The following is a 24,760-nucleotide window of genomic DNA, read 5'->3' on the forward strand; positions in this document are numbered from 1 at the left end:
GCCTCTGCATTTGAAGGAGGTGAGTGGAGAATTTTAGAGGGGCTTTTTTTAGTGAAATTTATGAATGTTATATAGCCATATACAAGAGAGCTGGGATCAACTACACTCAACTGCAGTCAATCAACTCAAAAAATGTATTCCAGTCACTGAGATATTGAAGTGGAGGTTAGACTTAACATGCAGGAATAAGCATGCACGCAACACATTGGAATTATAACAGGCCTTACTTAAACAAAATGCACTTTCATTTCAACTGAAATTCCCAAATCAATTCCCAGATTAACTGGAATTATAAATACATTTTCTCCAACCTCCGGGTGGGGTTCCGAAGAAGGACAGGAAGCCAATTGTTGTGCGCTGGGCTGTCCGGGGCTAACCTTGGGGCTGCTTACCTTAGCAGAGCATGCCTCCATGCCACCATCATGGAAAGAATGAGCGAACGACAGGCTAACAGGAACATCATGGAACGTGCACCCCTCGCACAGAACAGAGGGAAAAATATTGAGAGAGGGAGAGAGAATGGGAGATGAATAAAGAAATGGAAAAGAAAGGCAAAAAGAGAGAAAAAAGAAAGAAAGGAAGGAGAGGAAGAGAAAAAGAAAGTCCAAACAGAACCAGATGCAGGAGTGGGGAGGGTTGTTTGATCTCCCTCCTCATAGGCTGATTGATGTTGCACATTTCATTTCCTTGTCAGAGTCTTGACATAATGTTTCACTAAACACTCCGGACCCTTTTTTTCTTTTGACTTTTATTTTTGGGGGTTAATAATGAACCCCTCCTGTGGCTGCAAAACAGACAGCACGATATCAAGAGGACGTGTATAGAAATGGCTTTGATATCAAAGAGGAGTATAGGCCATCGTAATGTGTACTTTAGGTTTTGTCCATATGTTATAGTCCGAACTGATCCGTAGTATTGAAATACTGTACTGGGGAAAGTGTATGTTGAAAGAGGAGGGTGATATATCTTAAATCCATAATACTTGAATTTGGTTACTGCATTCCTGCCAAGTTCTAAGAAAGTCTTGAGTAAAGACAACTGATCAATGGCACAAGGACCTTCCATCATAAGTAAGCATTGAGTAACGTGGTTCCTGTTGAAAATGAGTCCTAGAATACACTGTTCACCAAACTTCTCACCTTAACAGATGGCTCATCCTCATCACACTGTCTTGGAATTAGTAGAATAATCACCTAATCACTAGCCCAGGGTCAGATATTTCCCCCTCCTTATGGATATGGTCAGGATTTGGCTGTGGGGTAATCTGATCTTAGATCTGTGGATAGTAAGGCACAAGCTTCTATCTACCACAAGCCTCTGTCTTGGAAAGAGTGCATTGCCCAGCACCCCTCCCCCTGCCGCTGCTCCTCCATCCCTCCTCTGGAGCCCAGTGGGACACATGCAGACATCTGGGACCCATTTCCCCCCGTAGAGCAGGACTTCCTGTGGGGTATCAACCTAGCGGGGGTGGAGGGTGAGGGTGCATGGGGGTGAAGGACAGAGGTGCAGGACCGAGGGGGAAGGGTGATGTATATAGATATAGAGTATGGGTAGTAATGAGGGGTTGAGGGGTTTGAAGCTGGGAGAGAGGACAGGTCTGGGGCCACTTCCATTCACTTCAACCGCCAGCAAGTCGCCTCAATCTGTTTGTGTGTATACATTAAAGATGTAACATTTCCATTTTTTCTCCCCTTTTTCTTTTTGATGGCTGATGAAACTACATCCATGTATTCTTATGGCAAATCTGGTCCTTGGAAACACACACACAAACAGAGATTGTCACTGTGCCGTGTCTGTGTCTGTGTCTGTGTGTGTGTGTCTGTGTGTCTGTGTCTGTGTCGGTGTCTGTGTCGGTGTCTGTGTCTGTGGGCAGAGCAAAGCAGCACTAAAGAAAAACCCCCTGAAGGTATTTTTCTGTTGAGACAGATAAAAAAACAATCCTGCTTTAAAAGCATTTTTTCTCCTCCATTGCATGCTAATCTGTGTTATTTCAGTTTGCCTGAGACTTAACTCTCTATATTAGGCTATAATTTATCATAATATTTAGTGCTCAAGCTTCCCTCAAATGTCCCTGCTTTCATGTGCAATTTGGCCAATATCCTGCGCTGGCTCTGATTACAGTGTTTAAGTCCCAGGGTCCATCCATGGCACATTACAAACAGTACCAGTGGAGTTCACAGCCAAGAAGAACTACAGTATATAGGGCACACTAGGCTAGCATGGCTAACTCCAGCTCACAGCCAAGCAGAACTACAGTATATAGGGCACACTAGGCTAGCATGGCTAACTCCAGCTCACAGCCAAGCAGAACTACAGTATATAGGGCACACTAGGCTAGCATGGCTAACTCCAGCTCACAGCCAAGCAGAACTACAGTATATAGGGCACACTAGGCTAGCATGGCTAACTCCAGCTCACAGCCAAGCAGAACTACAGTATATAGGGCACACTAGGCTAGCATGGCTAACTCCAGCTCACAGCCAAGCAGAACTACAGTATATAGGGCACACTAGGCTAGCATGGCTAACTCCATGGCTAACTAGGCCAGCTAACTCCAGCCAAGCAGAACTACGGTATATAGGGCACACTAGGCTAGCATGGCTAATCCAGGAACTACGGTATATAGGGCACACTCCAGCTGGCTAACTCCAGCCAGCCAAGCAGAACTACAGTATATAGGGCACACTAGGCTAGCATGGCTAACTCCAGCTCACAGCCAAGCAGAACTACGGTATATAGGGCACACTAGGCTAGCATGGCTAACTCCAGCTCACAGCCAAGCAGAACTACGGTATATAGGGCACACTAGGCTAGCATGGCTAACTCCAGCTCACAGCCAAGCAGAACTACGGTATATAGGGCACACTAGGCTAGCATGGCTAACTCCAGCTCACAGCCAAGCAGAACTATGTAGGGAAAGCTAGACTAGATTAGCATGGCTAAGTCCTCTACCCTCACACCTGTCAGGAAATGAGCGTAGACCGAACACGTGTGGAGAGACTTATCCACACCAGAAGTCCTATCATTACTTGACATACAGCACATTTATCCAGCTGACACAGCCAGCTAACATTGCCCATTGGTATTGATATGTAGAACATGTAGATTTAGATCAAAGTTTGTGCAGGTTTCTACCTCAACGGTGTGCCAAAACCAATGCTGGGCCGTTCCAATAGATGGTGCATCCAACTGAGGTAACCTTAGGTCACAGACATGACAGTGATCTATTACTACCCCTCAAGGAGTAGGTGTGTCAGTAGATGCCCTGTTGCATTGAGTGGGTGGATCACACATGTATCAACTGGAGGTAGACATTAACATGAGCTGGGCATTCAATCTGGATGCAACTATGACTTTCAACTCTTCCAAACCAATCAGAGTGAACCCAGAAGTGGCGCAGCGGTCTAAGGCACTGTATTTCAGCACTAGAGTTGTCCCTACAGAACCTGGTTTGATTCCAGGCTGTATCACAACTGGCTGTGATTGGGTGGTGCACAATTGACCTAGCATTGTCTGGGTTAGAGTTTGGCTGGGGTAGGCTGTCATCAGAATTCTTTCTTAAAACTGCCTTGCCTTGTAAAATAAAAGATGTCTCTGACCAAGCACACAGAGCCATCCCACTGGGCAAAAAACTTGTTTCCACATAATTAAAAAATTAAAAAAAGCAATGTGATGATGTTGAATCAATAAGGAAAACTGATTGGATTTACAAAATGTCATCAACGTCGGGGAATTTCTTCTTTTTTTCACCCAACTGTTAACCTAAATCCAATGTCATGATGACATTTTTTTTTCACATTAAATTCATGCCAGTTAACAATTCAACCAAATGTAAATCAAAACTCGACTTTGAACTGATGTCTGTGGGCAGTGGGATTGCATTAGAAATATCAACATAACTCTGTAGCTAGGTACAAAGCATAATTCTTTCAAGTCGAATCAATCCCCCTATTATTCCATTAGATTAGATGACCTTACCAAAGTTATGTTCGGCTAAGTTATATATTTTTTTATCCCCTGTTCTGATACTGGTTCTCCCTGTGAAGCCACAAAAGAAAATGCTGCTGCCATGGCATATTGTATTATAAAACGTTAAATATGTGTCTCATAAAATATTTCAGATGTGAGGTTCTGTGGTCCACAGGCAGACTAACACAGTAAACAAAAGAGTTGGAGAGGCAAACATTGATTGAACCTGAAGGTTGGACATCTTACTGCACTGCAGCCAACTGGGCTTAATCACCTGATGTTACTTGTAAAGAAAGTGATAGAGAAAGTGATATATATATAGAGAGAGAGAGAGAGAGAGAGAGAGAGGTACAGCAGTGAAAGAGAGAAAGAAGAGAGAGAGAGAGAGAAAGAGGTACAGCAGTGAAAGAGAGAAAGAAGACAGAGAGAAAGTGATAGAGAGAGAGAGAGAGAGAGAGAGAGAGAGAGAAAGAGGTACAGCAGTGAAAGAGAGAAAGAAGAAGACAAAAGAGAAAGGGTCAAATAAGTGAAAGTCCAGAGACATGTTTCAGTTTGTAAATAAAACAGATAATTGCTATGTATATTGCTTAAATATCTGTGTGCTTTGTACTGCATTTTGCGGAAGTTCCTCAGGAATTATTTCAAAACTACCTTCTCCAAAATGCCTTTTTAAAAGCAGCCATCTGGTTCTTTACTAATTCAAGATGTTTGCTTTTCATTCACGTTTTTTCCCCTCTTTACTTAATTTCTTAAAATAAATACTCATAAAACCAAAGTATCTTTGAGGCTGAATGGGTCTTTCCTAATAGTATATTTTTTCCTCACAATTAATTTTCCTGTCACACAGATGTAGACTTACTTCCAAAACACACAACCAATATAGAATCTTGTTCATATTTAGACGGTTATACAAATAAATGTATAAATGTGTTCACCTTATAAAGAAGGCAATACCTATGGTATCATGTGGACATGGCCATATAAATTCTAGACGACCCCTACATAGATGTTACCACATTATGAACTTTTTAAGTACAAGAAAAAGGTGAACAGGTTAAGGCTACTGTTACTGTCCCATCTGCACTGTATCATGGTGAAGAGTTCATCTCTTAATTTGATTCGTATGTCGTCATCTGCGGCTCATCAACACTTCAGGTGCAATTTCTGTTTGGCATTTTCCATTAAGTTTGAAGTATGTCTGACAAAATTATTCAAATAAATCAAATACATGATGATCAAATGTACGATTATTAAACATGATTAGAATTCATTTGATTAAGATGTGTAGTGTGACAAGACACGTGACGTTTCACGTTTACCTTTGTTCTTTTTTTTTGTCAAGCGGAAGTTTCTGTCTTTTTCAAGTTTACTCTCCTCGTTTCAGTTTCATTATCTCTACCAGTTAAGTGCTAGATGACTTCCTTCCTTGATTTCCCTGGAAAGGAGTCCCATAACAAAATGTAACCCCTCCCCTTTTTACATACCACACAAAAACACACACATTTTACAGCCTACAGTATAAACTCATTTTGGTCCAAACCCTAAAGCTTGTTCATTGGAAAGTAACAAGACTTGTTTTTTAGTGTCTTAATGTAAAACGTTATAATAAGCGAGATACCATATTATTTTGTTTGTATGGCTACTTAACCACAACATTGCAATTAACTTGATACAAAATGACTCAGAGGGCTTGCAAACAAACCAATGTGTGCAATAAAGATATAGATGAGGGCAGCGAAACATAATGATGGTATCTTATAAAGGATCCCGGTTGAAGATACTTAATGATTAAATCATTGGTAGATCTCTGTGCTACCTTCACTCTAAATGCTTTCCTATTTTGATATTTAAAAAAAAATCTGTATTTAAATAGAAGTAGGCAATCTGCCAACATTTGCATCTGTTGCATCAATCACCTCACCAGAAAAAGTACTATACCAAGGTAACCAGCATCTACATAGACATGTAATTTGATGTATTTTTCATATAAACTTCAAAGTCTCTTTTATCATACAGATGCCTAAACCGAGCCATATACCAAAAGTCCTTGCATCCCCCCCACCTCCCCTTTGAAGGAGCAAAATACAAATGTGGACGGATTGAATAATTGCCCAACTTCAAAGCGCAGGTTATTGCCCGAGCGTTTACTGTTGCCTGTAGTGCTATGGAGTGTTTTCTTTTATAATGTGGGCTGGGTGAGAGAGAAGATGTCTGGCCCTACCTCAGTGTAAATCCCAGTCTAACGCCGAGGTCTGACCCAGACACTCTAACCCTCGTCCCCTCCTAGAATATTTCTGAGAAACCCCATCGTGGAAACTATACAACAACTCCACCGGACAAATACACACAGGTGTTAAATTTGGATTTTGTAGGTGGCATAATCACTCAAATGAGTCGCTTTCCCTCTATCAGTTTAACAGACACAAATATGGGTAACACTTTACAATTGCTTTTAGCACTGGGTAACAGCCTGCAGGTATAATGCATTATAACTTGTATATAACCATGTATGAGCCTTCATAATGTCTTATAATAGGGCTGTTATGTCATGACAAGTCCTATGATGCATATGATTGAGGTTGTTTCCAAACATAAGGCGCTAGAGGTCAGTTCTACTTTTCTCCATCAATTAAACCCCTTCCCGGGGTACCCCACAGCAAACACTTCCACAATGTAGTTAAGCTAAGCTTTTCCATCAAAGTGCACCATTAAGATGAGGGTGCTTTCTATCTGCTAGTAAAGCTTTCAAAAGAACGGAGCACATCTTTGTAAAATCAAAGTCTATAGACACTTCGCCCTATGCCTAGTACACACTCACATTGTACAACTGAGGTTGTTCCTTTACACTTCTGTGTATAAGGTAGTGGTTGTGAAATTGTTAGATTACTTGTTAGATATTAATGCATGGTCGGAACTAGAAGCACAAGCATTTCGCTACACTCGCATTAACATCTGCTAACCATGTGTATGTGACCAATAACATTTGATTTGAGGTACAACACAAGGTTCTAACTGTTATGTATGACATTGTACGAGATGTACTACCAACGCAATAAAAACAGCTGTCCTACAATTATATTTTATTAATATGGCTCTCACATACATACCTGTACAAGACATACATTCCTACACACACACACACGTGGATATACATCATTTCATGTTTCATTATTACAATATGCTAGATGTGGTAGCTCACATAGAAACAGACTTTTAAAAAGGCAAAAGGAAGAACAGGATCAAATTCATCTCCACAGGCAGCAGTATGATGATCACCAATATTTTGGATCGGAGAAGCAAACAAACAAATGTTTAGGATTACTGAAGCATTCACGCAATTAGTCCTTCTGTAGTGCACTATCTAGGGAGTAGGGTACCTTTTCGGACTCGGGTCCTTGTGTTGGGAGTCAAAGCGTTTACCGGAATAAAATTGGTCAAAGGCTCATATTATTAAGCCCCAATGGTCCCCTCTCACACTTGTGACATCATTGGTTCGGTCCTCGCTCACTTTGTTGACAACTTCCCATCATGGCAATAATAAAAATGCTACGAAATATCTCCATTCAAATATGATGAGTACTAAAAAGAGACATTTGAAATTAATTTGCAACTGTTATAAAATGCAGTTGTTCTTACAATATGGGATGGTAGTACAATCTTTCTTCATATGGTGGTGGGATGCTGTGATAGTGGCTAACACTGGCAGGTATAAGGCTATAAGACTTTATAAAGGGGGGTCAAACAAGTCTTATGATGTCTTACAAAGCATTATAGCTGCATAAAAAAATGCATTATACCTGTCAGCATTAAGTAAAGTGTTTCCAAATAGACCCAACAAACTAAATGTAGTGGCTTCGTCACATCACAGCAGGTGACAGTAAGTTATGAACCCAAGCACAAAAACAGATAACACAGAACAGTCATACTAAAATCCAACTACTTGGATTTCCCAAACATGCCTGTGATGTGTCCTATTGTTGTCTAGAATTGATGTTCTATGATTTGTGCAGGTAGAGTACAGTTATACTACACAGATGAATTCTGAGATAGGCTTACATCTAAAAAACAAACATTTTCCATCTAAAAACAAACATTTTCCATCTAAAAACAAACATTTTCCAACAGCCAACGCATTTGATGGAGTGACGCCCCCTTGTGGCAAGAGAATGGAAGTCAATTCTGTATCATAACCACAAATAAATCAGAGAAGGAATAATTATATATATATATATATTAGATAGTAAAAAAACATCATAGGTAGATGTACATGATCATCAAAGGTTAGATACAAATTCATCAAATAAGAACCCCTAATCTCATAAAAAGAGAGATATTGGCATATGACTAAAACAACTTTAGAGGACATACAACAGGAACACAGACAAGAGTGTCACATACATATGTATATGAAGACAGTAAAATCCATAAACAGTATAAAATAGGGATGAACTTGTGGATAGACTGGCTAGCAGGCGCTGAGCATTCCCTGTTTCTGTGAGCTTTAAGATTCTACTGTGGATGTTCTATTTCTTTCTCTTTGATATTGAATACTACATTGTTAAGGAAGAGCTTGCAGGTAAGCATTTCACTGTACTGTTTACACCGGTTGTATCCTGTGCACGTGACAAATTAACGTTGATTTGATTTCACAGACATAGGAAAAGAGGGGGTAACCTAAACGAGGAGGCGCGGGCATTGGTGGAGATCATGGTACTCATTCCCTCACTATAGAGGGGTTCAATGGCCCTTATCAAAAGTCACTGAGGATGCTGATGTCAGCAAACTCTTTGCGGTAGCGGTGGGAGTAGAGGGCCAGCAGGATGGACCACTTCAGGGTCATTAAACTCCACACGCCCGACAGGAACAGGCTCCTCGGGTCAGTCAGTGCTGGAAATGACAGAGACACGACAGATATTAGTCTTGGAGTCAGTGCAAAAGACCTGATTGGCACACTGTTAAACATTTCATTGACTCAGGTACTTCTCGATGAAGGATACTGTAGAAAAACCACAGCTTTAGGCTTGTAACATACACAAAGGCAATGGATTTCACATAGAATAACCCCATGAACGTATGGGAGATCACAGCACAAAATCTCTGGGAAGCAGTCATTTTGTGTGGAAATAGATGTAATCATGTGCCCCAAGAGCTGAAATATGCAATACTAATGACTAAATTAAAAACAAAAAACTAAGTTAAGTGAGAAGTAGGCATTGGTCTGAAGTCGAAAAAGAAAGGAAATTCACGAGCACCACAATAACTACTCCACCTATGCTCTGCCAAGGTTTTCCAGACCTCAGTTTTGACCTACTACAGCAGCTATGTTGGTCTATTGTACTTCAAATAATGTGTAGGCAGGTTGCTTAACTTTCTCAAACAGCCTAATTCATACTCTTTAGAGGAGGTGCTGCCACAATAATGTGACTTCAACCGCATACATGTTAAAGTATTGGACTCTTCACACATCCCATTCCAGTACCAGCTCAAGCATTTTAAAATGATATGAAAGCAAGCTTTTCTTTTCTACTTACAAGACCATCACACTTGATTGAGCGAGTTGTTTTGTCTTGTAGTAATGTGGGGCCTGCCTGTATTTCATAAAACCTTTATTTTAGCAATACATGCATTGAGGAAAAATAGATATTTGATAACATATTTTTGGGGTCAGTAGGCACCCAACATAACAACAGGTTATGGTGTGTTGGATACAGTCACTCTTATAGAGGTCTCGAGAGACTGTCTGCATTCCTGATTTCTGTAACTGTTAGCTTACCTGTGTAATATCCACATAAGCTCAGAAACATAGTCCTGTTTTATCAATTGCTGTGCGGATCAATGGGCAGTTCATTACCTATGTGAAAATGAATATGTAGCTTAAAGTTGTGTGCATTTCTATTTCATGTTGCAATAAAGATGGTGATGCTATAATAATAATACACATTTACAAAAGGCCTATATCTAAAAATACTTATAGCTCTCATTAGGCTGTATGTATGTATGTATGTATGTATGTATGTATGTATGTATGTATGTATGTATGTATGTATGTATGTATGTATGTATATACACACACACATATACACACAAAATACTGTTCAAAAGTTTGGGGTCACTTAGAAATGTCCTTGTTTTTGAATGAAAAGCACATTCTTTGTCCATTAAAATAACATGAAATTGATCAGAAATGCAGTGTAGATATTGTTAATGTTGTAAATTACAGATTTTTTTTATGGAACATCGACATAGGCGTACAGAGGCCCATTATCAACAACCATCACTCCTGTGTTCCAATGGCACGTTGTGTTAGCTAATCCAAGTTTATAATTTTAAAGGGCTAATTGATCATTAGAAAACAATTTTGCAATTATGTGAGCACAGCTGAAAACTGCTGTCCTGATTAAAGAAGCAATAACACTGGCCTTCTTTAGACTAGTTGAGTATCTGGAGCATCAGCATTTGTGGGTTTGATTACAGGCTCAAAATGGCCAGAAACAAAGACCCTTCGTCTGAAACTCGTCAGTCTATTCTTGTTCTGAGAAATGAAGGCTATTCCATGTGAAAAATTGCCAAGAAACTGAAGAGCTTGTACAGCGCTGTGTACTACTCCCTTCACAGAACAATGCAAACTGGCTCTAACCAGAATAGAAAGAGGAGGGGGAGGCCCAGGTGCACATCTGAGCAAGAGAACAAGTACATTAGAGTGTCTAGTTTGAGAAACAGACGCCTCACAAGTCCTCAACTAGCAGCTTCATTAAATAGTACCCGCAAAACACCAGTCTCAACGTCAACAGTGAAGAGGCGACTCCGGGATGCTGGCCTTTTAAAATTATAAAACTTGGATTAGCACACACAACGTGCCATTGGAACACAGGAGTGATGGTTGCTGATAATGGGCCTCTATACGCTATGTAGATATTCAATAAATAAAAATCAGCCATTTCCAGCTACAATAGTCATTTACAACATTAATGTCTACACTGTATTTCTGATCAATTTGATATTATTTTAATGGACAAAAAAATTGATTTTCTTTCAAAAACAAGGACATTTCTAAGTGACCCCACACTTTTGAACGGTAGTGTATATACACATTATTTAATAGCAGAACACAGTAAAGTCCATTACTCCACTGAAGAGTATGAATTAGGCTGTTTAAGAAGGTTTGAATCCTTAGCAACCTGCATACACATTGTTTGAAGTACAATAGACAAACATATCTACTGCTGTAGGTCAAAGCTCTGTGCTGGAAACCTTAGTAGAGCATTTGGCTTCAGACCAATGCCTACTTGTCACTTAAAACATTGGTTTTTACACCGGAAGGTGATTTTCTGTTAAAGGTGCATTATACAACATTTTCACAAAAAGCCTGACTTTTTTTCCCACAATCAAAAGTCAGTCATCGGCAGTGCTATTTTACCCTTTAAAATCAGCCTCTGCCAAAAGGTCTGGGCCTTAACGGCACAGGTGGTATGCTTGCATAACTGCAAGGGTTGCTGGTTTAAACCGTGGTCTGCTGGATGTTGCCTTCTAATAACTCAAATCAATTTTGAACTGTTTGTAGAATGTGTTGAATTTACCATGGATAAATAAAAGTCATTGTCTGTAGTTTTCAGAAGGTGAAAAGCTCAATTGATTGTGACAGTCTTACGTCGCAAAATATTACTCAATTCCCGTTGAATGCAAAGTAAAAGAAAATGGTTAAGTCATAACATTTTGAAGGTTAAGTCATAGCCATTTGTTTTCTCAGCTACAGTTTGAATTGTGTTCTGACAGTGAAATGTGGCTGGCTCTTACAGCATCTTGGACTATGGAATAGGTAGCTAGCTAGTGTTACAATGCATGCAATGGGCTTTTGCAAGGTAGCACCATGACAATTTGCCCAAAGTTTAGTGTTGGTTTGAACTGATGTAGCTAGTGAGCGATGTTTTGTGGAAAAATGTAGGACTGGCATTTGGACGTGAGCGAGCTAACGCTAACGTAAATTCACTCACTTTTGTACATCGCCTTGGTCCGTACAATTGACCTTATTTTTGCGCCCCAAAAACGTAATACTTCCAGATCAACTGTAATATCAATACCAATGTAAAGCACACTTTCTCCCCTTTCCAACAAAATTAAGGACGAGACCTTCTTGAATTATGCAGAGATGGGCATCATGAAGGCAATGAGCTTTGTCGGGTCTTTTTTTAAATGTTGGGTGGGTAGCGAAAGCTACGAAGTGATCTTGAAAGGGGGAAATATGTTGAGTAAAGAAACAGTTTTTTTTTTACACCCGATTTGTCCAACTAATCAACTTTAAAATGTAAATAAAACAAAGAGTTTATGTAATGTCTCATCACATACCTGTTTGAGGGGTTGTGTTGAATTTGAAGAGGGGTTTAGGGCTGCACTAACGTTAGCCTCACAAGTGAACTGCAGCTGTTCCGGCTTTTGAGTGCCATGATGGCTCGCAGTAATGACGTGCAACAAAATGCAATTGGCACCCTAGTCATGAAATATTAGCAATCATTATATTAATTTAGACAAAAATCATGAAGTTTTCTTACAAGTGTATATGGTTAAGCATGATTTTAATCTGCGAGAGAAGGGCTACCCCTGGTGGAAAGAGGCTGTACGGCACAAAATGAGTTGCAAATGCACGCTGTACATTACGTAGTGACACGTCATGATGTAACATACAACAGAGGGGTCAGTTTTTTCATCTTTTCTCCAATACTGTTAGTCCATTACCATGTCAATCAATGCTGAATCGAAACGTAGTTCACACCCCGGATTTTGATGCCAACAGAGTCACTACAGTCCCATTCGTTTTCATTGCAGCCTCGTTTGAATGTCGCAGTTACGCACATTTGTACGGAGTCAATCAACGCTGAATCGAAACGTAGTTCACACCCCGGATTTTGATGCCAACAGAGTCACTACAGTCCCATTCATTTTCATTGCAGCCTCGTTTGAATGTCGCGGTTACCCACATTTGTACGGAATGGGGTGAGGTCAGCTGTTGCTGTTTGGTTCTAGCTAACTAATGGCTTAAGTAATTCCATGACCAAATATAGCTTGCTGCCTTTCTTTTCCTGTTCGTTAGCTGGCTAGCTTTCATCTGACTGGTGTTAGCTAGCTACAGAGGCTAACTGCTAGACTTTGGATAAGCAAGCTAACGTTACCCATCTAACGTTAGCCAACATAAGACTGTAAAGTTAGCTAACATTGCCTAGCTAGCTATCATAGCAGCCAAGGACGTTCGCTAGCTTATTTGTGCATATTTGTTTGTGCTCGGATTGTATGCAAGTGTCTAGGTCAGCAGTTTACACAGATGACTTCAGCCTTATATGAAAAACAGTGGTTAGAGAATGAACAGTAGAGCAAGTGAAGGGCAGATGAGAAGCAAATTAGGATCAAAGAAGGAGTGAAGGAATAAGAGAGTGAATGGTGTGTGTGTGTGTGTGTGAGAGACTCACACTCTTTGTTGGTGATGGCGAGGGAGAGGAAGGTGATGAAGGCCACCACTGCCAGAAGGGCAAAGAAGACACCCATGAAAAGGAAGAACTTGAGGCCCTTCAGCCAGGTGCGCCAGTAGTCCTGCAAGTACATGATGTGGGTGATGAGGGCCCAGAAAGCCAGCACACCTGAGGGGGAAGAGACACAGAAACACACAGTCAGGGGCTGGTTCAAAATCCTTACACTTGAGTCAAATTCCTGACATGATGAGACAAGCACTAAGTAACTAAGTATTTAATTGAAAGAATTTGAGGATGAAGATTCTCTTCATTATAAAATCTTGAACTGCCTTCAATGAAACAAATGGATTTATAAAGGCTTTTTTACATCAGCAGATGTCACAAAGTGCTTATGCAGAAACCGAGCCTAAAACCCCAAAGAGCAAGCAATGCAGATGTAGAGGCACGATGGCTAGGGATAAACACCCTAGAAAGGCAAGAACCTAGGAAGAAACCTAGAGAGGAACCAGGCTCTGAGGGGTGGCCGGTCCTCTTCTAGCTGTGCTGGTGGAGATAAGAGTACATGGCCATTGAGGTTAGGCTACTATAGGTTATTGTTTGGAGATGTGTTAGGGGTGAACATATTCTGACACAGCACCTAACATTTTGCTGTGTCATTTGTGTCTCAATTCAAACTGTTGTCACTCCATGTTCCTCTTTTACGGTGTCAGCTTCATAACAACAAGTCCATTTGACAACGTATAGCACGGTCTTTCGTGATCCACTTTCACCATTTCTTACACAATATTTCAACTGTCCTTACTCGTTGGGCATGCTAGGTAGGACAAAGTGGCCATATTCACAACGAGTCTCAACGCAGGAGTGCTGTTGACAGGCCTATAGAAACAGTCTTGCCATTTAGATCATAATGACTAAGTGTAAATAATAGTAATACAGCTACATATTGGGATAATATTAAAACACACAGCCAGGGCAACTAAGTAGTGGCTCCGTAAGAAGCATCTCAAGGTCCTGGAGTGGCCTAGCCAGTCTCCAGACCTGAACCCAATAGAAAATCGTTGAAGGGAGCTGAAAGTCTGTATTGTCCAGCGACAGCACCGAAACCTGAAGGATCTGGAGAAGGTCGGTATGGAGGAGTGGGCCAAAATCCCTGCTGCAGTGTGTGCAAACCTGGTCAAGAACTACAGGAAACATATGATCTCTGTAATCGCAAACAAAGGTTTCTGTACCAAATATTAAGTTCTGCTTTTCTGATGTATCAAATACTTATGTCATGCAATACAATGCAAATTAATTACTTAAAAATCATACAATGTGATTTTCTGGATTTTTGTTTTAGATTCCATCTCTCACAGTTGATGTGTACCTATGATAAAAATGACAGACCTCTACATGCTTTGTAAGTAGGAACACCAGCAAAATCGGTAGTGTATTTTTATTTATTTAAGTATCAAATACTTGTTCTCCCCACTGTATATCGTATCGACAACATTGCAACATTTTTGAGCTAGTTGGCTGTACCTGTACCAAAACACCAGTATTTCTCCTTTATAGTTTGTTCTCCAATCTTCTTTTTAAATTGGGAGCAAAAAATTAAATAATAATAAAATGTCAAAAATGTAAAAAATTGTTCAGCACTTATTTCCATGACCGATCAAAACTTGTTTTCTCATGGCTCGCTCTTGTCCCTCTGCAGCAGACACATCGTGAGCAATATGTTTGGAACATCAAATGAAATACATATAGAATCTAAAGGGGCATTCGTAAATTCACTCTGGATATCTACTCCGATTTCAGAGCACTCTCGTCTGAGTGTGCCAGAGCGCAGAATAACTGCTGAATTTACCAACGTGCAACACCCATTGAATACGACCAGTTTCGGTAAACGTCAGCAAAAAAGCATTCTTAAAATTGTTGCCAGGAGCACAGTTCGTCAACAACACTCTAGATAACATGAAAACAGCCTAACCAGCTATGCTAGGGCGAGTAAAATGGTCAGAATGAGGTACTCTCATTTGTGCCTGAAAGTAGCTAGCAAGCCAGTCAACTTTAGCCCGTTCCAACGGCAGCCAAGCTGAGGTCAGAACACTCGGCTCAACCCTACTCCTCGGCCAAACAAAAGTTTTGTTCACTTCAGTACAAAACAAGTTAGAGAACACACCCAGCCAAAAATAAACACTCTGAATTTATGAAACTCCCAAAGCGCACTCTGGCACTCCAGAGTGAATTTACGAACACACCCGAAGTATCATGATAATATCGTATTGTGAGGTCCCTGGCAAATCCCAGCTCTAGTAAAAATAAGTGTATATAGACAGGGAGGACCAGACCCTGGATCATAACCCACTGACATATGTTTTGAATACAGGCCCAGAACTAATGAGCAAGTAGCCTACATAAACTTTATGTTCTTTCTTCAGGGTTGGGGGTTAAAAAGTTTTAACAGTGTTTGAGGTTTGAAAGTACCATTCTGGCTTCCTTTCAAACATGGTCAGATAGTGATTAGGGCCTTAGAGTCTTGATTAGAGTCTTGATTCTCCACACTTTTCCTGAAGTGTGCACTTGCATACTTCCTGTAGTGGATTTAACAAATGGTGGAAACTCCCTCCTACCAATGCTTACAATAATCCAAAGCTTTTAAATCAATGATGGGGAGTTTTTTGGGGAAAGTGTAGAGAATTGGGATACAGCAAAGCTACTAAGTTCAATGTTTTATTAGTCGTATGTACGGTATACACCTGGTATACACCGTCCAATGAAATGCTTACTTGCAGGTTCCCTTCTCAACAAATAAACAATAAGAAATTAAATATAAGAATACGAACAATGCCTCAGTAGAATAGAATAAACATTTTAGCATAAGTATAATACAGGAAGGCACCATTTATTGTCCAATATTTACACATGTTTTGGAGATCAGCGGGGGGTGGCAATAAGAGTCGGATAGCAGCAGTTGTGATGCGTGTGTAGCATGAATGTATAAGTATGTGTGAAAGAGTCTATATCTGTGTGAGTGTGTGCTAAGGAGTGAGCTGGTCAGTCCAGTTTAAGAGTTCAGCAGTCTGATGGCTTGTAGATAGAAACTGTCTCTGAGCCTGTTGCTATCAGACTTCCTGCTCTGATACAGAGAAGGCTTGTCTTTTTCTGCTGTGTCAATCTGCCATGCTGACCCCACTAATTTCCACATCTCATGGTTTACAATCATATGACCAAGCACAAGAATTGCACCTTTATTGATTGTTTCTCTATTGGCACAGGCACCACACATCACATGCTGCTATCATGACCCCACAAGAAAAAAAGTGGATTTGGCCTTTGGAACATTAGTGACAGCGCACTTTATAAAAAGTCATTTGACTTCACATACAGATGTACACTGTACGTGAAATATACATACTGTAATGACCGGACTAGATCATAAAGGACCAATTGTTCAGACAAAGGATTCAGTTCACGAACTGAGGGTTTATTAACTTTACACAGGCTACTGTTTGGCCGTAGCCCACGCCAAATAAATGAAGGATACCCTATAAAACAACTGTGACCTTCTCTTGTAAAGGCCAGACGTAAGAGAGAGAACAATGGCTAAACCTTGTCTTAACTTCCAATGCTCCATCCCCCTGCCCAACCCCCCTCCACGCCACTCCGCCAACCACCAGGATGCCCGGCATCAGAACATTCCAGGCATTCCCGTGATTGGCAGATAGCAGGTTGATTGGCATGTCGGACCCCGCGAACACTGGGTACTGGTAAGTGCAACACAACCAACTAACAGCCTAACACGTAACCCACACGTCTGTGTGGGTCGCTACAATACAATACAAATATATTACTAAATCGGCATCTGCAGCTACTATTCTCTTTGAAGAAGTAGTATGAGAAGTTTACAACAACGAGAAGAGAGAAAAGTCACACAGATATCAACTTGCTGACCTGAGAGGATGAACTAACGAGAGCTCAAAGTTCACAGCCACAAATGCACCACTAATTAACTAGATCATTACATAACTGACAAAAGGGGTGCTCTTAGCGTTACACTGTCAATACCTGTGTTTTACACCACATTATAAAATAAAAACACATAAATAATACTCTAAAAGGCACTTAAATGCAAATACTAGGCAATATAGAACTTAATTATAAAGTACATCATTTATTGTACAATTACTATGCATGGTTGGTAACTAGGCCTTAATGTTCCTCCGACTGCAGTGTAGCCAATGTTCAATACTTGAAAGTTTAACTGCTTTATGGTAGGCGCAGGCTTCCACTCTTATCAGGTCAGCAAATTGTAATGGTGATGCGGAGATAAGTCCTGCTACTCATCCCATTGGAAGTTGTGTGCCAAGTTCATCTGAGGAGACTGTTTAAAAAAGCTGTGTAAGCAGAAATACAGTACAGTTTGAGTTGACACCTGACAGGTTTTTGACCAGTGTTTTAGAATCAGGAACAAACATTCCAGGTTAACCAGGAAGGCTTTCAACCTACTCTTGAAAGATGTAATAGTAAAATGCACTAGAGGTCGACCGATTAATCAGAATGGCCGATTAATTAGGGCCGATTTCAAGTTTTCATGAACAGAAATCTGTATTGGATTTTTTTTTTTTTTTTTTACACCTTTTTTTATCCTTTATTTAACTAGGCAAGTCAGTTAAGAACACATTCTTATTTTCAATGACGGCCTAGGAACGGTGGGTTAACTGCCTTGTTCAGAGGCAGAATGACAGATTTTTACCTTGTCAGCTCGGGGATTCAATCTACAACCTTACAGTTAACCTGTTGAGTGTAGGGGGGAGTATTTTGATGTTTGGATGAAAAACCTCCCAAATGAAACTGCCTATTTCTCAGGCCCAGAATATGCATATAATTGTCAGATTAGGATAGAAAACGCTCTAAAGTTTCCAAAACATTGTCTGTGAGTTATAACAGAATTGATATCAACCAGATTCATTTTCCTATAGCTTCCACATGTTGTGAACAGTCTTTAGACATAGTTTCAGGCTTTTGCTTTGAAAAATGAGAGAGAAAGATCACATCGCGTCATTGGATGGCTGGGTGCCAGCAGCGTTTTGCATGCGCAACAGAGTGGAGCAAACATTTTCGCTCGCTCTCCTATTGAAGAAGCTACTGTCCGGTTGAAATATTATCGGATTATTTATTGTAAAAACAACCTGAGGATTGATTATAAAAAAACGTTTGACATGTTTCTACGAACTTTACGGATAGTATTTGGAATTTGTCTGCCCCATCATGACCGCTAGAGCCTGTGGATTTCTGAACATAACGCGCCAACCAAATGGAGGATTTTGGATATAAAAATAATCTTTATGGAACAAAAGGAACATTTATTGTGTATCTGGGTGTCACGCCCTGGTCTACGTATTTTGTGTTTTTCTTCATGTATTGGGTCAGGCCAGGGTGTGGCATGGGGTTTTTGTATTGTGGTGTGTTTTGTCTTGGGGTTTTGGTGTGTATGTATTGGGATTGTAGCTAGTGGGGTTATCTAGCAAAGTCTATGGCTGTCTGGAGTGGTTCTCAATCAGAGGCAGGTGTTTATCGTTGTCTCTGATTGGGAACCATATTTAGGCAGCCATATTCTTTGAGTTTGTCCTTAGTGTCGTTGTTCCTCTCTCTTTGTTTATTTACACAAGTATAGGCTGTTTCGGTTTTCGTTACGTTCTTTGTTTTTGTAGTGTTTTGTGTTTATTCGTGTTTCACGTTGTTTATTAAACATGTATCGAACTAACCACGCTGCATTTTGGTCCGATCCTTGTTCTACCTCTTCGTCAGAGGAGGAGATAGAAGAGAGCCGTTACACTGGGAGTCTCGTGAGTGCAAACATCCGAAGACCATCAAAAGGTAAGCGATTAATTTTATTGCTTTTCTAACTTTCGTGACCAATCTACTTTGCTGCTAGCTGTTTGTAATGTTGTCTGCTGAGAGAGATGTCCTAACAAACACTTGGATAGCTTTCACCAAAAAGCTTTTTTGAAATCTGACACGCCAGGTGGATTAACAACAAGCTAAACTGTGTTTTGCTATATCGCACTTGTGATTTCATAAATTTAATATTTTTAGTAATTTAATTTGAATTTGGCACTCTGCAAATCAGTGGATGTTGACGAAAATGATCCCGCTAATGGGATGGGTGCGCCAAGAAGATAAAGGGAGTGCTCCTAATCTCAGTTTGTTACCTGTATAAAAGACACCTGTCCACAGAAGCAATCAATCAGATTCCAAACTCTCCACCATGACCAAGACCAAAGAGCTCTCCAAGGATGTCAGGGACAAGATTGTAGACCAACACAAGGCTGGAATGGGCTACAAGGCCATCGCCAAGCAGCTTGGTGAGAAGGTGACAACAGTTGGTGTGATTATTCGCAAATGGAAGAAACACAAAAGAACTGTCAATCTCCCTCGGCCATGCAAGATCTCACCTCGTGGAGTTGCAATGATCATGAGAACTGTGCGGAATCAGTCCAGAACTACACGGGAGGATCTTGTCAATGATCTCAAGGAAGCTGTGACCATAGTCACCTAGAAAACAATTGGTAACACACTATGCCATGAAGGACTGAAATTCTGCAGCGCCCGCAAGGTTCCTCTGCTCAAGAAAACACATATACATGCCCATCTGAAGTTGGCCAATGAACATCTGTATGATTCAGAGGACAACTGGGTGAAAGTGTTGTGGTCAGATGAGACCAAAATGGAGCTCTTTGGCATCAACTCAACTCGCCGTGTTTGGAGGAGGAGGAATGCTGCCTATGACCCAAAGAACATCATCCCCTAAATGGTCTAGTCCCGCTTCATAACTGGGTTGACTATCTGCTGCTACTCTGTGCTGTACTCCACTCAATATTTATTTTTGGCTTAACTACACTGCTTGTAATGACTATATGCTGTCTTCTTATACATGTACCACCTAATAGGATTTAGTTTTATTTTGTGTGAGTTAAGTTTTGTTTTGTCCTCTAAATTGGCCATCCCATTCAACAGTACAATGAATGTCATTGTTAGTATTGCTGTCTTTTTTATTTGATTTTTTTTATTGGAAAATAATAAACATTTTTTTAAAAGAACACCATCCCCACCGTCAAACATGGAGGTGGAAACATTATGCTTTCAGGGTGTTTTTCTGCTAAGGGGACAGGACAACTTCACTGCATCAAAGGGACGATGGACGGCGCCATGTACCGTCAAATCTTGGGTGAGAAGCTCCTTCCCTCAGTCAGGGCATTGAAAATGGGTCATGGATGGGTATTCCAGCATGACAATGACCCAAAACACATGGCCAATGCAACAAAGGGGTAGCTCAAGAAGAAGCATATTAGGGTCCTGGAGTGGCCTAGCCAGTCTCCAGACCTTAATCCCATAGAAAAATCTGTGGAGGGAGCTGAAGGTTCGAGTTGCCAAACGTCAGCCTCGAAACCTTGACTTGGAGAAAATCTGCAGAGAGGAGTGGGACAAAATCACTCCTGAGATGTGTGCAAACCTGGTGGCCAACTACAAGAAATGTCTGACCTCTGATTGCCAACAAGGGTTTTGCCACCAAGTACTAAGTCATGGCAACGGACTATCCTACCGATCCTCGACTTCGGCGATGTCATCTACAAAATAGCTTCCAACACTCTACTCAGCAAACTGGATGCAGTTTATCACAGTGCCATCCGTTTTGTCACTAAAGCACCTTATACCACCCACCACTGCGACCTGTATGCTCTAGTCGGCTGGCCCTCGCTACATATTCGTCGCCAGACCCACTGGCTCCAGGTCATCTACAAGTCCATGCTAGGTAAAGCTCCGCCTTATCTCAGTTCACTGGTCACGATGGCAACACCCACCCGTAGCACGCGCTCCAGCAGGTGTATCTCACTGATCATCCCTAAAGCCAACACCTCATTTGGCCACCTTTCGCTCCATTTCTCTGCTGCCTGTGACTGGAACAAATTGCAAAAATCGCTGAAGTTAGAGACTTATCTCCCTCACCAACTTCAAACATCTGCTATCTGAGCAGCTAACCGATTGCTGCAGCTGTACATAGTCCATCGGTAAATAGTTTTACCTACCTCATCCCCATACTGTTTTTATTTATTAACTTTTCTGCTCTTTTGCACACCAATATCTCTACCTGTACATGACCATCTGATCACTTATCACTCCAGTGTTAATCTGCAAAATTGTAATTATTCACCTACCTCCTCATGCCTTTTGCACACAATGTATATAGACTTTTTTTTTCTACTGTGTTATTGAATTGTTAATTGTTTACTCCATGTGTAACTGTCTGTTCACACTGCTATGCTTTATCTTGGCCAGGTCGCAGTTGCAAATGAGAACTTGTTCTCAACTAGAATACCTTGTGAAATAAAAATAAAAATAAATGTTTTGCAGAGGGGTACAAATACTTATTTCCCTCATTAAAATGCTAATCAATTTATGACATGTGTTTTTCTGGATTTTTTTTGTTCTGTCTCTCACTGTTCAAATAAACCTACCATTAAAATGATAGACTGATAATTTCTTTGTCCGTGGGCAAACGTACAAAATCAGCAAATCATTGAAAAATCATTGAAAATAAGAATTTGTTCTCAAAACTGACTTGCCTAGTAAAATATATTTAAAAAATTGTTGTAATTGTCATTATTACAAAAATTTTATTTATTGTTATTATAAATAAATGTATTTATTTTGATATATATATATATATATATATATATATATATATATATATATAATTATTTTTAAATCGGCTGATTAATCAGTATCTGCTTTTTTTTAATGGTCCTCCAATAATCGGTATCGCCGTTGAAAAATCATAATCGGTCGACCTCAAATGCACAAGGTGAAATTGGGTAGTGCATCATCAGTTTTCCTCTTGTCATGTCAGTCATTGCAGACCTTAGAGAGCTATGTATAACTTGTCAGAAATGTCCAGATCAACAAGCCCATGGCAGCTAATGTAACCAATGTGAAATGGCTAGCTAGTTAGCTGGGTGCGCGGTAATAGCGTTTCAATCGGTGACATCACTCGCTCTGAGACCTTGAAGTAGTTGATGCCCTTGCTCTGGAAAAGTCCACTGCTCTTGTGGAGCGATGGGTAACGATGCTTCATGGGCGGCTGTTCTTGATGTGTGCAGAGGATCTCTGGTTCGAGCCCAGGTAGGGGCGAGGAGAGGGACGGAAGCTATACTGTTACACTAACGTATTTAGCTAGGTTTTTATTTTCCCATAGGTTTTGTAGTAATGTGTGAGTCACTCATATCACATGAATACAAATTATACATGGCAAAACGTATAGAATTGCAAGAAAATTTGCTTTAAAACTGCTAAATGATATCTGCACCCTATGACAAAATGTGTAAAATTGCAGGAAATAATAATAATAATTTTAAACCTGCAAAATGGGTGTGAACAGTTTGTGTCGAACAGAGCTTGTGCCCATAGAAAAAGAAAGACGTGGCGGGGCGCGGGGGTTCCCTTACGCTAGAAGGGGTGCTGAGTGAAACCCTGTAATAGCTGATGCTAAAACGCTGATGTGCAATAAACTGTTTTGGAAACTCGAAAGTAGACATAAGTAAATAGGCCTATGTCCAATATATGTAATGTACAGAGACGTAGTAGTTTATAACCTGGTGTGTAGAGATTTAGCTATTCTCTTCTGAAGTCAAGTTTACCGATTCAACTTTGCTAGTTAGAATAACTTGACCATAACTTGACCAACATGGGGCATGTTGTTCAGTGAGGGTCGTGTTGCAACGCTTAGAACTATAGAATGTTGCCGACCGACAGATTATACAACATCTTCATATAATTATATCTGTGTCTGTCTCTGAACATTCTGTAGCTAACGTTCCATTTTTTTGGAAAAATGCATTCGAGTGTGGGCTTCTAAACGTGTCACTCCAAACTCGAGGACTGTAACACTTGCAACATGAGATGGGTACCGACACTGTGTCAATATCCAGCTCATGTGAGTCAGATGGACAGTTGCATCCTGAAAATATTGCATAAACTATAATGTTACATCATGTCTGCAGCCTCATTCACAAAAATAAATAATTGTTTACATTCTGGCTAATACTTTACCTGATAATCCTCCCATTGCAGCTGTCCATGATTGTTTGTACGCGATGTTCCACACGAGAAACACAGAGAATCCTATAAGCATGCCCAAAGAGGCATACCCGATACTGATGTACGTCTTATTGAACCCCATTGGGCACGGATGACACACGAGAAGAAGACTTAAATAACAATACCGTCAACGTGTAAAAACAAGTGCTTTGCTTTGAGAAACTCGCTTCTGTACTCCGACTCAAGCTAGTTTAACAGCTGCATGGTAGTGTACTGGGATAAAAACGTCCGAACGACAGTAGCTAATACGTTACGTTGCTGCAAATGTGAGCTAAATCGACATAGTTAATATAAAAGTCTACACAACACGAACGATGTGCTCTATTTGTAAGCCAAAAACGGTTGTTGTTATTCTTCTTCTGCGTTTCCGACAGAATGAATAGACGCTGTATTGCTGCCTTTCTCAGGTCGGAGTGCGAATTACACATTTGTGACCGACTAGCTCGATTCGGTCTTACGTATCAAAATTAGAAATGGTGTTTTTTACATTGGATAAAAGTAAAGCCTCGGAGCTAGAAAATTGTATATCATACACTACAGTAGGGGAACAGTGGAAAGTAATTCTGCTTTGAAAGATACATTTTGTAACCTCACTTTTGAGAAAATGGCCCTTGAATATTTTTGGTACACCAGCTCTTATTTATCTACACCCATTCAGCATCTTTCAGACCCTCTTAAGCTTTAGCCCCACATAGCTCTTTAGGGATTTACATGTGAGGTCATATAGTAAACAACCAAAGATTTCAAGACTAAAGGCTGGTTTATACTACGGGTGTGTTCGTAAATTCAGTCTGGAGTGCCAGAGTGTGCTCTGGGCATTTGTAAACTCAGAGCGTTGTCAGATTGTCTGTTCGTAAATTCAGAGCGTTTTTCTCTCGGATCCGAGAGCTCTGACCTAACAATAGCAGTCAAGCACCTAAACTAACTGGCTAACATTGGCTAGCTTTCTAGTTACTTCCAGACACAAATGAGGGAACCAGTTTACTCGACCTAGCAGAGCTGGTTAGGCTGTTTTTACATTATTCCGAGCGTGCTGCTGGCAACTGTGCTGCTGGCAACAATTTAATTACACTTTTTTGCCAACATTTACTGACACCGGCCATATTCAACAGGCTTTGAGCATTCGTAAATTTGTCAGTTACTCTGCACTGTGGCACACTCAGATGAGTGCTCTGAAATCGGAGTAGATAGCCAGA

General features: G+C 40.5%; 1 protein-coding gene across 1 annotated transcript; it reads right to left on the reverse strand.

Moving 5' to 3' along the window:
- Window positions 1-7,034: 7,034 nt before the first annotated feature.
- On the reverse strand, window positions 7,035-23,942 carry LOC112246214 (heme transporter hrg1-A-like). The gene is made up of 3 exons (XM_024414517.2): window positions 23,517-23,942; window positions 13,428-13,595; window positions 7,035-8,856 (listed from the first exon to the last, which is right to left on the reverse strand). Exons 1-3 carry the CDS (start codon window positions 23,644-23,646, stop codon window positions 8,720-8,722), a joined length of 435 nt encoding a protein of 144 aa, XP_024270285.1. The 5' UTR covers window positions 23,647-23,942; the 3' UTR covers window positions 7,035-8,719.
- Between the last annotated feature and the right edge of the window lie 818 nt (window positions 23,943-24,760).

The sequence above is a fragment of the Oncorhynchus tshawytscha genome, linkage group LG07 (assembly GCF_018296145.1).
Source record: "Oncorhynchus tshawytscha isolate Ot180627B linkage group LG07, Otsh_v2.0, whole genome shotgun sequence".
Lineage (NCBI taxonomy): Eukaryota > Metazoa > Chordata > Actinopteri > Salmoniformes > Salmonidae > Oncorhynchus > Oncorhynchus tshawytscha.

Bases quoted from the DNA above. Each gene is read 5' to 3' on its own strand.
- LOC112246214 (XM_024414517.2), bottom strand. From the start codon at position 23,646: ATGGGGTTCAATAAGACGTACATCAGTATCGGGTATGCCTCTTTGGGC. The intron at 13,596-23,516 runs GTAAAGTATTAG...CTTCCCCCTCAG, and splicing joins TGCAATGGGAGGATTATCAG to GTGTGCTGGCTTTCTGGGCC. The intron at 8,857-13,427 runs GTGAGTCTCTCA...TGTCATTTCCAG, and splicing joins CGCCATCACCAACAAAGAGT to CACTGACTGACCCGAGGAGC.